A 13021-nucleotide genomic window follows, 5' to 3' on the forward strand; every position below is an offset into this window, starting at 1 on the left:
TAACCAGCTGCATTAAAAGTACAGAATTCTCTAATGACATTCACCATAGTATATGCATATATATTGCAGATGTGCCAGAACAACATAGATATGAAAAAAATTTCTACAGTTAAATTAAGCTGAAACTCCTACATGATCGTACAAAAATTGAGTTTGACAAAGACATCCCTTCCAAAATGAATCACGCTGTAAAATTAAACTCTTACTTAACATTTGTTAAAGAAGGCTTTTTCAGTTTTCTGAAATCCAACTTAACAGCACCAAAAAAAAGGAAAAAGTACAGTTTCATAGAGACTGTAGTGTTATTGGTACCATACATTTGCTTACATTTGCTTTAAAACTTCAATTTTATGCTACTTAATCTCTGAAATCAGCATTACAATTAATCCTCAGTAGAAAAATCTACTTATGTGATGAATTCCAGAAGTAACCTGAAAAGCTCCTTCCATTCCCTTTCCTTTCCTCCTCCATCACAACAGTTTTGTATATGCTCCAGAAAAAGCACTTAAATACAAGAAGAAAATATGTAATATATGCGAACAACAGCCAATTAAAATGAAACAAAAGACACAGAAAAGGCTTGTTTTGCCCTATATTTTCTAGATTCTTCATGGAAATATTTACATTTTAAAAAATATTTCTGGTGAGTAGTTTGGGAGATTCTATCACACTTGAAACTGGAGGTTCAACTTCCAAGCTTTGTGAATCAAGCCTAAGAAATATATTACAACTAACTGAATTGCCAACAAGTAGATAGTGTAAACACTAGAATATTTCAGTCAGAAAACATGAGAAGGTCCAAGAAGAATGCAAATACAATTTAAATGCATAGACAAATTTCTCCAGGCCAGAGCTATCAGATTTCTCAAACAGCAATACCTGCATGAGTTCTTCACATCTGCTGCATGGGTATATTGAGTACAATAACTAGTTCATTTACAGTAAGAATAAAAATCAGGATTTTGCTCATTATAGCAATGAGAAGGACAGCAAAAAAGCACTAAAATTATGGTAAGTGAGAATCAGTAACAGTGTTGGCTTAACCATTCCACAGCCATAGTACTTGGGAAAACCATAAAAGGACAACCCCAAGCAAAAAAGCATTGAACTCACCAAACTCCTAAAGCAGGTAACACTTGCAATAACTTGTTACAAAATCTCCATCCCCAATACTTGAACAATGCAGGCCTTTCAACAGAATTTTGGAGAGATAATGACTTTAACTACAAAACAGGAAATCTCCACTTGACAAGGTTGCATTAGTATTTGAGTGGATTAAGAATAACTCAGAGAAACACAAAAAGCTGCTAAAGAATGTGACCAAGAACTTCCATTCACATACACTTGAATAACTATTCTTGCCATTTTCTGCTTAGAAATAAAATACCTGTCTTGAACCAGGCTTACCACCATACCATTCATTCTAATTTTCATCACTGAAAAAACTGGGACACACTTACATTTTTCTTTACTGCTGTTACTGTTATGCACAAAATCTCCATCAGGACGTACTGTAGGGAAATCATCTTCATCATCTTCTACCACTAGATTTGAGAGAGAGTGCATTATGGGAGTGAGAAAGCTTTTCTAGTTCTTTGGTTTGCAAGAGAAAATTAAGACCATCTTCATGGTTAGCCAGCACTTTTCTCTATAATGACCTCTCCCTCCCTTTTGTTTTTAGTTTGTTAGTTTTTTTTGACCCAAGACTACTACCATTGTAAATGTCAGCAGAAGATCTAACACTGCTCTGCACTGAAGTTTAGCATTCAATTCTCTGGCAAGAGCAACATACTTTGGTGTTACAAGTGGGTAAGTAGGAGCCATGATTCAGTACCTTTCTCATCTTCTACACTGAAAAGTTAAAACAAGAATAAAAAGGAATTGCACTTCTCTGGTGTTTTATTGCTATGGAAGGTTTCACACTGCCAGAACAAACACAGGGATGAATATAAATTCCTCAGTAGAGTGTGCAGATACAGCGACAAGCTGTGCTCTGACATAAGCAATTCAGAGACATGCAGACATCCACGTCATAGTCTAGTATGGTCTCAAGTGTGCATTCAATGCTCTATTTCTAGCCAGCACATCACTAAAGCAGCACTTTTGACTTTTTCAAACCAGTGCATTGTTTCTATTAAAATTAATATCCCATTTGTTTTTCAAAATAACAGGTAAGAGACAGAGCTAAACTGAATTCATGAGGGTTAGCAATTGGTATTCTGTAACAAAACACTTGAAAAGAGCATTGCTTTTGCACGGTTGACACCTACAGGTTAACATCAAGCAGATTTTAAAGGAAATCTGAATTCTAAAGTAAAAATAATTAACATGTTTATGCATTCACGCAAAGACTGATCCTTTACTAAACTACATTTAAAATACATATTGTACTTATATATTAAATTGTATTGTAACAGTATCAAGATGTTTCCTTGGTTAAAAAGCTACATTCTATGGAGGGAAGAGTTTTCAGTTACAGTGTTACCTTTATCCCTCTGGAGTTCGTCTTTGGAAACTGCATCAGCACAAGCATCAAAGTATTTTTGTAAAGTATCAACTTGTCTACACAAGATGTCTCTAAAGGTTTCCATTTCTGCAAGCTTCTCACGCAAGCTATGGCCCTTCTGAAAACACAAAGGAAAAAAAGCCTGAAACGTTTCTATATACCGAACAACAGCTTGATGCAGTACAATTACAATTCAATTTTAAAAAATATATTTCTGCAACTATGAAGAATAAATTGAAGTACACTAAGGGCATTTTAGCTATCAGCAATTATGAAATACTGTAAATGTCAGAAGAAATAATATCTGAGTATTCATTACTCATTGTGTCACTGGTCTCAATATTTTCCCTTGGCTGCTCCTGCTACTTCAGAGCACTCCACAAAAAAAACTTATTAAAAATGTGAACTTGCATACTACTAGCTTTATACCTATTTGCCTGCAAGCAAATAGGGGTTTTTTTGTCTGAAAGCTCCAGTTTAAGATCTTTGTTCCAATCCCTATTCCCTTTTCTTGACGTGTTCCTCTTCTGCTCTCCCAGAAGTAAAGCACACTCAGTTCATATATTAATTACTCATATGCATGACACAAGGAAAGCCATAGTTTGTCAGCCAGTGCTATATCACACTTAAGCTACAGAATCAGTGCTGTTTTCATCTGGAGCCCAGGATATTCTGGTGAATAAACTAGACGAAGTTAATGAACACACTCACAAGTTTGATTTTCTTGCCACAGAAGATGACATCACAGTTTAAAAGGGACAATTGCATGAGAGACGTTTCCATCTGTTCACCATTATATGATGGACTACCGACATTGAAACTAAATATTTTGCATTTTTTTCTATAATTATGTGAATGAGTCTTCATACATTACTTCTTTTCTGGTTGTACATTATTTATGTGCAAATACTAGGAAAACTTCTTGCACCAACCTTGAATGAAGAGGTGGATGTTGCAGAGTATCCACTTGCTCCAGAGACAAGAGACACCATGGAGCCATGGCGTCGCAAACTTGATTCTGATCCATAGCCAGATTCAGTCTAAAAAGCAAATCACACAAAAAACTACAGTGCTGAGGCTTTTGATAAAATAGGTGTCATGAAAACAAGATTAATGTAATGCTCTGAAACCCACCCATCTGGTTTTTGTAGTAGAGGTTTGAGTAACTCAGACTTGTGCCTGCATCTAAGATATTGATACCTGTGAAGTTATTATAAACTTGATGTTTATTATCAAATAATTTGTTAAATAAATAATAATTTGTTAAATAATAATAATTATTTGTAAAATAATTTGTTACCTACAATGAATTATGTGTCCCCAAAAGGATACAGCAATATATATCTAATGGTTCAAAAAAGGACAGTGTTTTGTTATTTTGGTTTATGTAATTCCTAAGTAGTAACTTTCACACAACCTATCAAAAAACTTACATTGCTATACAATTAATTGGAGTATTAAACATGGTTCAGTCTGAAAACAATCAGCTTCAGTCATTTCATCCAATCATACAAATAGTATAATTTTGTTTTTAAAAGCAACAAAACAGAAATTAAAGAAAATCAGAAAATTACTTCCATTAAGTTTTACTTCCTGTTTCAGGCTTCTTTGGCAAAATTATTTATAGTAGACTGAAATTAACTTTCCATGTGAACAAAAGTCTACATAAACCAAGGTAAGACACTAAAAGTAAGAGAGAGGATACAGTAACAGCAACTACCTAAACAATGAGAAAAGAAAAACATCTCTTGGTTAGAGTAACATTTAAAATATAAAATAATAGAGTTTAACAAATTTCCTCAAGTCAAACAAACAGATGTTGAGAAACTGAAGGAAAATACATTTCACTAAATGTTAATGTAAATGATGTGCATGGCAAAGGAGATGAAAAATCCTGACAGACAATGTAAGCAATAAACAGATGGTTCAGAATAATATATGAAATACTGTGAGTAGATGAGTTTGATCAAATGGACAGAGACAACAGTGAAAGACTTCTGACAGAAATAAATTCTGCAGTAGCACCAAAACTCAGAGGGGCAGGGAGAAGAGAGACAAAACAAATGGTATAGAACAAACAAGAAGCAATGATGAAAATCCAGTTATTGTACATTTTACGGAAACTCTGGAAGCTGTATAGGCTTTGAGAAGGCAGGAGAGTATGAATAAGTTAAAAAGCAGAGAAAGGTAAAGAGTTCTTTGAAATGTCAGTTAAGAATTTGGGCAAAGTTATATATGTCTGAGTTATAAGTAAGAATTTGGGAATATGGCCGCTTTGTTTCAAAAGCATTAAGTAACAATAAATCTGAAGAGTCACTCAATACTTTGAAACATTTCTTTTAAAATTTAACACACATATATAAAAAGACTCCACTGTTTAATCAGTACCTTCAATATTTATTTAAGCATATGCCACAAATATTAAGATGGCCCAGTAAGTTTTTATTATAGTCAGTTTGACAGTGAAAATTAATTTCATTCTGTCTCTAAGTCATACACACTAGGAAAGATGATAAAACTTCATTTTAATAGGATATGACTTAAAGAACAAATAAATTTTAAAATGTAGCCAAAATACACAGAGGTAAGAGTATTTTTACTAAGGATAGCAAGCATTTTCTGATTTTGTCTTAAAGTGAAAGACACACCTATGTAAGACCTTGCTTTAAGCCTAAGAAGTGAAATTTCTGGATTTCTTTACTTGAGATTTAGTCAAAGCCACACCTTTATAGTCTTACTTTAGAACTTCCAAGAATAGTTGTAAACTAGTAAGTAGAAAATCTGATGCCTTGTATTCTACATCTGAATTAAATCCTATTCTTCCAATATTATGCATACAGTCAATGCTAAGCTAATTTAGTTCATAAAATTAAAACTAAAGGTGAAAGAAAAAACCCAACACCTCTTTCGACATCAATATGTATTAAGTATTTTTAAGGTACCTTTGCAGCAGAATATTTATTTCTCTGTCATTTATGCTTGTAATAATTAATTAATTCCACTAAATTTACCCACAATACAGAATCGCACATGTAACAGCACACACAGTTATATGGATACAGCTAACAGCTTGCAAAGTCCAACAATAAAAAGGAGCAATATAATTAACTATCTGTTATCAAGAAGCAAATTCAGCAGGCATTAAGAGCAGACTGAACAGCACACAACATGAATCAAAAGCATGTATGTTTTCAGACCATGTTCACAAAACTGTGTCAGATAATTATGTTCAAACAGCCAAGAGGAAAAAAAGATAAGATTACACTGAGAATACTCATTTTTCACAAGAACCAGAAAATAAATATGCATTTCTAACTGATGCACAGAACAAGCCATCCTGCTCACAGCAGACACATGCAAGCAGATGAACACAAACAAAGAAAGCATGAATCATGCAAAGCCCCACCATTCTACTACCGCAACATCTAAATGAGAGCAGGTCACTGCCGCATTTATGTCTTGCAAAGCAGATCATTGTTAACTAATCACTGCAGAAATAATAATTTACATAGAGAAGAGGAATGTAGACAAAGTTTCTTCTGTTTATACAAATTTTAATTTCCCAAGATAAAAACTGGAAAAGCTGGTGAAGTTCATAAGATGGAAATCAACAGTCTCTGCTTGAAAACAAAATTATTTGTAGAAGTCGTATCAATTCATACCATCAAGCACTAATGCCAAACTGCCATGCTCAGTAAAAAGATGCAGTTCTTCGAAATTCCATGCATACATCACAGCTTCAAAGCTACATCAAAACATTTGGCATTTGATAGTAATTGCAACACCTTCAGCTTTCTAAGGCAATGCATGAATTCCATTAATCCTTTTGTTACAACAGACAAGAGGAAAGACCCAGATGATCCAAAGCTTCATGTGATCCTTTAACTGGAGCAGATACTAGTATCAGCAACAAGGCAGTTTGTCAGAAAAGCTGCTTTCAATAAAAAAAGCTAAAGTATTTGCAGAATCATATTGCAGATCTCAGCTACTGCTCACATGGATCATTAAGTGGAAAATACACTCTTGAATAAAGCACAGAATCACAGCGAAGTTCTCCCACTTAAAAAATCAAATAAAGCAAATTTTTCTCACATGTCTTCAAGGAATTATTTTGATTATGTCCCAGTTTAGGATCCCGTGAAGCACTTCAGTGTACGTTTGTTCACCAAACCAGATATATTCAGTTAAGCATTATAAAATATTTATTATTTTACATAACACAACCAGCAGACAGCTCCACCCTCTAAGGCATACAGCTCACTAAGAAGGTGATGGAATAGATACTAGGACACAGTGACTCTAATCTCATTCTTTACAGTATTTGCGAAAAATCCCACTCAAGCATCCAAGAGATCAAGCCACAATATCTTATGGAAAAAAAATCCCAGAATATAGAAAAAAGAAGTAACATAAAAGAGCTGGAAGGTCCTATGAAAGGCTTGGTGGAAAATAAGCATATAAGCTCCGTAAAACAACTATGTTCCAAAGGCAATTTTCAGATTTGCTACAAATGTTTCAGAAAGATGGGTTAGTGCTAGGATGAGCCAAGGCAGGACTACCCTAGGAAATTATTGCACACAGTGAAAACACAGACACTTCATGTTGGACAATACAGGATTCATTTCTGAGGACTGAAACTAAAGGTATTATTATCATGTGACTGTAGGTCTGATTTTTCAATTGTTCTGAAGCTACTGACAATGGAAATTTAAGGAATTTAATGGAAATCCAAAACCAAGGTGGTAGTTAGCAGGAAGGCAGAGATAGAAATTCCCCAATCCAGGTCAGAACAGCTGGATGATGATTCCCCACCCACAGCCCTCCCAGACATAGTGCAGATTATTATTTAAAAAGGAAGAGCTTCTAATCTGACGTTTTTTGCAACTGCAAAAACAAGGAAATACATGCAGACCTAACTTACCTCCTGCAGTTATATACGTTACAATTCCACAGTAAATACCACATTATGTGACAGAAGGAATCCCCAGGAATTCCAAGTTGAAAAACACATATAAAGATAAAACTCTTCACTAAGCAAAAGTACCAAAACCTAAGCTGACAATAACTGCAACACTTAGTTTACTTCACAATAAAACTAAAGCAGCTTGTACTCCTGGGTCATAGGGCTACAAGCAAGACTGGGAGAGACTATATTTATCCTTTTCATGAATCTGGCCTGTCAGGAAAGAGACAGGTAAGGTCTGTATTGTAATAAAAAGAACTAATAAACTCCATTATATTAGACACCAGCAGATAAGGCACTGATGTTTTGCTGTCAGTTCTCAATGCACTAAAGTGTTATTATTTGTTTTTCAGGCTTTGGCTGAAAGCTAGTGGAAATAGCTACAGATTTTAAAGAATTAATTAATTCCATTACATATTGCCTGATCTTGGTTTAAGGCTAGCACTTTCACAACTGTGCCTTTAAAAATAAGAACAGTTCTGATCCCAAAGGAAAGCATTAGTCACATCGGTCTTTTTAGCAGTTATAAAAAATTGCATAATAGCTACATTAAATACTATTGCATCGTCCCAATGCACAGAATTCAAAAGGGGGTGTTGCCAGGGTTAATGTGTAAGTGCTAACTAAGGCAGGTGAGCCAGCTGACAGTAGGAAAAGCTGCTGCAGGAGTCTGAGAACTGGCTCTCCCATGGAGCATCCACTAGGTGAAGGGGAAACCCATGCCTTGCAGGGACTGAGCACGTAGGGATAACCCAGTCTCAACAGCAGGATGAAGCAAGGAGGCTAAGGCACACAGTTACCGTGTTCACAGTTAATAAACATTTAGACAATCTTATTTATACTTCAAAACAGCAGGGAAGGAGTGATTGTCTCTTATCCAACTGTTGGCTTAATTTTTTAACCAAAGATAGTCAAGTATTACATTAATATCACCTTTGTAGAACCAAAAAGTATTATGTGGAACCATCAGTATTACGTTGAAGAATATTGGGCTAAAGACCATAATGTGATTTCAAAAGACCATAGTTAAAGAGCAATGAGGGTTCCTTCGCCTTTGTGAAAAAGTACTTGTTGCAAGCCTGAGAACTGTCTGGATATGGACTTGAGAGGCCTACATTTTGCTTAATCAGAATAAACATTTTCCTAACAAGAAATGCTAAGATTCAAAGTACAGGTGCAGGCAAGGTTCTTACTTGCACTAAAAGAAATGGACTACAAAAAACTTTACAACAACACAGAAGACATCTATCAGCAGATAAATATGCTTTGCTATCTATGCTGCTTATCTGTAAGAAAATCTGCCAAAGCAAATGCTCCTGCAAAACCCACGAAGTCCCTTGTTCACCTACTGCAAATAGTACTTGTCACTGCTAAATTCAGAAACAGATTGCTTTTTCCCCTCCGGTCAATCTTTAGACATTCAGCAATCGGAAAATATCTCCATCAAATGGCTGGCAAACCCCTGAGTACGTAATATATAGGAAGCACAGAAAAATAAAGGTGGAATTGTCAAATTCTGTAATATATTTAACAAATAATCTAAGAAAAAGTATTTTACACCCTAAGGAAATACATGAGAACACATGCTGTTTAAATTGGAGTTTCCTTACAGTAACTTGGGAAAAACAGTGAAAAAGAAGGGTTTACTTTTAACACATTTCTTGCTTTGCATCTCACACTATTAAAACTAACACTTATTTTTCATTTTCAAAACCTATTGCCTACTCTTATTTCCTTCTTGAGGTGACCACTGTCAGCTCTCAACACCTACTTCCTTCAAAAACAATGAAGGCTCACTGACCTACCCATTTGAACAAAAGAAGTTACACGAAATAAGGGACTCCAATACATTCAACTTTTTGCCATGTTCCTGATGCAGCTTCAGATTCCTCAAGTTGTTCAGAGTTGAGGACTCATAAAAACCATAGTCCTTCTATTGAGTCAAAACCATGTTTGCTGAAAAACAAAGCCCAGTCTTGTTTAAAAGATCTTTTTGCAACAGGATTCTGCCATCAGTAGAAGCTTTACAAGCATTTCTAATCATATATCAATTTGACAGTGTAAAGATTCCATATATTAAGCTCAAACTACCTTGGCAATAATTCTGTCCAAAGGTAATTTTAGTTTCAAACAAGAGATGAACAAATTTGCTATAAAGTATCAGAGTTCTGAAGGCATAATTATCTAAGGAGAAACTCAACCATTCTGCATGACAAGCAGAAAATAATCAGAATCAGTAGTGTTGGAAAAGAATTCTCAGACCACTGAGTCCAACCCAACACCACCATGCCAACCAGACCATAACATTAAGTGCCACATACAGGCATTTACTGCAGGCCTCCAGCAGTTCCATTACTTTCCTGGGCAGCCCATTCCAATACTGGCCTTTCAGTGAAAAAATTCTTCCCAGTTTAAAAAAGCCTTTCCACCCTCCAGCAGATCAACACTCCCATCCAGCTTGTCACCTGCAAACCAAGTGAGGGTGCCCTTGATCCCCTCATCCAGATTGTCTGTAAGGATATGACACAAAACTGGACCCAGTGCTGAGCCCTGGGGAACAGCACTGGTGACCAGGCACCAGCTGGATGTAACTCCATCCACCACCACTCTCTGGTCTCAACTATCCAGCTGTTTTTTTTACACAGTGAACAGTGCACCTGTCCAAGCCAACAGCTGTCAGCTTCTCCAGGATAATGCTATGAGAAATGGTTTCAAAGGCTTCACAGAAGTCTAGATAGAAAACAACTGCAGCCTTTCCCCTCATCCACTAAACAGGTCACCCTATCATAAAAGGAGATCAGGTTAGTCAGGCAGGATCTGCCTTTAACAAATCCATGCTGACTGGGCCGCATGCCCTGGTTGCCCTGTATGTGCCAATCATCACACTCAAGCACTGAGGTCACCAAGGTCAGGCTGACAGGCCATAGTTCCCCAGATCCTCCTTCTAACCCTTCTTGCAGGTGGGCACCACTCTTGTAAATCTCCAGTTATCTGGGGTGTCCCTGGTTAAACTAGGATTGATCCTAAGTGATGCAGAGAGGCTTGGAAAGGTATTTCATCAGCTCCCTCAGTCCTCTTGGGTGAATCTCATTTGGCCCCACAGACTTGTGAGTGGCTGAGTGGCATGGGAGATTACTTCCCTCCTGAGTAACAGGAAATCTGTTCTGATCCCCATTCCTGTTTAGCAGCTCAGGGGGCTGCTTGCCCTGAGGATATTTGTTCTCCCTTTTAAAGACTGAGGCAAAGAAAGCATTAAGTACCTCACCCTTTTCCTCATCCTTGGTGACAGTGTTCCCCATCTACATGCCCATTAAAAAACAGAGATTTTCCTTGGCTCTCCCTTTGTCATTACAATGCATTTGTAAAAACATCTTATCTTATACAGTAGTGACCAGACTGGGTTCTAGCTAAGGTTTCCCCTTCCTAATCTTTTCTCTACATGACTTACCAGCATCCTTGTACTCTTCCTGAGGTGCCTGCCCCAGCCTACATAGGAAGCAACATTAGAAAGGTCTAAAGTCAAATGAAGCTGCTGAAGGATCTGGAACACAAGTCTGATGAGGAATGGCTAAGGGAGTTAGAGTAGCTAAGCCCGGAAAAAAGCAGTCTCAGAGAGACATTTTCACTCTCTACAGTTACCTGAAAGGAATCTGTAGTGAGTGTCAGTCTCATTATTCCAAGTAGCAGATGTCAGGACAAGCGGAAATGGCCTCAAGTTGCAAAAAGGGAGGTTCAGTTTAGACATTATGATTTTTTTTTTCATGGAAAGGGTTATAAAGCACTTTAATATAGTGCTCAGGGTAGTGGTGGAGTCACCACATCTGAAAGTGTTAAAAAAATGTGTGGATATGACATTTGATAATATAGTTTAGTGGTGAACATGGTGGTGGTGCTGGGTTGATAGCTGAATGTGGAAATATTAAAGGTATTTTTCAAGCTTAGCAATTCTATTAAATATTTGATACATGATGGCTTACCAAGATCTAAAAAAAGTTACATGAAAACATTAATTGTTTTACAAAGAATAACAACACATGATTCTTTAACTACTATTTTAGTTCATGAGTTAAGAACAAGTCTAACATGACATAAAACAAAAATGTTAAAGGGCTAAATTACCTGAATACTTCCAACGTTTAGATGAAAGATCTAGCCACAGATACAGAAGGGAAAAGATATGTATATAAAGCAGATCTCACATCAGAAAACTCAGATTATAAAAGCAAACTCAGATTATGAGTTTATCTAATTTCAAAGCTTTCTATATTTCAAGTAAAAGACAAATTTGGGGATATCAAAGGATAAAAATTCAGTTAATTTCCAAAAACTTGGTGAATCACCAATTCAAAACACGAGAGCATGCTCTTCTGTCACAAGGTTTACAGTACTCTGTGGTCTAACAGGTCAGGACTGGGAAAATTAAGTCGTCATACACTCAATTCTTCCGTGCCAGTACAAGATCATCTGTTTAATCTCCCCAAACCAGTATCGTGTGTGACCACTAGAGGGAAATAGCAAAAAGGAAACAGACACGGCTGGAGGTTACTAATGGTCAAAGACCAATAGTAACCCTTACCGTTTCTGCTCCAGTCCCTGGGCATAGAAACCTCCTTTTCTTGGTAGACAATTAAAACCAGACCTGTCTTACCTTTAGCCTTTATAATTACATTTGAGACACATTTCTTAGTGAGGATAAAGTTTTCCACACAGCATGCAAGCAGCAACAGTGACATTTAGCGCTGAATGGATGACAGTGAATTAGAAACTGTAATAGAGATTAAAGAAATTCTGAAATCTGACTTCTCAGCCAGTTCAAAACAGTGAATCAACTAAGAACACATTCATTTTCAGTTAAGATTGTTCAAAGACACAGTACCAAATCAATCTGACAAATGTTCTGGCTCAGATTTTTTAGAACTTCACCTGACAAGAAGTATTTAGGGTCAATATAATTTAGATTTATAAAAAGTTTAATACTTGAGACAGAAATTTTGGCATGTGTGTCTCAAGCACCATGTCTAAATAGACTTTTCTTTACATTCAGCTGCTCTGTCATTACCCTGTAATCACACAGCTCATAATTAGAAATTCTTTTATAAACCAGCCCAGATGAATAGGCACAGGATTTCTTCACACACAAGTTGAACTAGGCCCTCACCAAACTAGTTTGCCCTGTATGTACACTCATTTTGAGAAGCATCAGAAGAAACAAAGTTTTAGTTAAAGCCTACCAAACTCATTTAACAATGAAGTAATGATACATTTTTCATCTGAAGTTAGTTATTTACTCTATTCACAACACTTAAGCTTATACAGGCTTATTTAGAAGTTAGTAGAACTGTTTTATTAAATGCAACTTTCAGAAAACTCATCTTTTAAAATTAAAATATTAACTGGTATTGCATACAATATTAACAAACGTGTCAGTAAACACATTAAACTCACCTGCCAATACAGAAACAGCCTCCACAATATCACTGTTCATTGATGCAAAAAGAAACAGACTGCTTTTATTTGCTGAAAGCCAACACCCTCAGTGAAATAGGAAAAAC

General features: G+C 36.2%; 1 protein-coding gene across 5 annotated transcripts in view; it reads right to left on the reverse strand.

The window, feature by feature from the left end:
• Window positions 1–13021, reverse strand: part of CERT1 (ceramide transporter 1) — a 79177-nt gene that overhangs the window by 27215 nt on the left and 38941 nt on the right. For 4 of the 5 annotated variants that reach the window (XM_062513002.1, XM_062513004.1, XM_062513001.1 and 1 more), the window contains exons 4-6: window positions 3439–3546; window positions 2486–2624; window positions 1461–1544 (exon numbers count right to left, since the gene is read on the reverse strand). In XM_062513002.1, coding sequence (XP_062368986.1) covers window positions 1461–1544; window positions 2486–2624; window positions 3439–3546 — 331 coding nt within the window. The remainder of the gene's footprint in view (window positions 1–1460; window positions 1545–2485; window positions 2625–3438; window positions 3547–13021) is intronic. The other variant, XM_062513003.1, reaches the window with a different exon arrangement.

This window comes from Cinclus cinclus, chromosome Z, assembly GCF_963662255.1.
Source record: "Cinclus cinclus chromosome Z, bCinCin1.1, whole genome shotgun sequence".
Classification (NCBI taxonomy): Eukaryota; Metazoa; Chordata; class Aves; order Passeriformes; family Cinclidae; genus Cinclus; species Cinclus cinclus.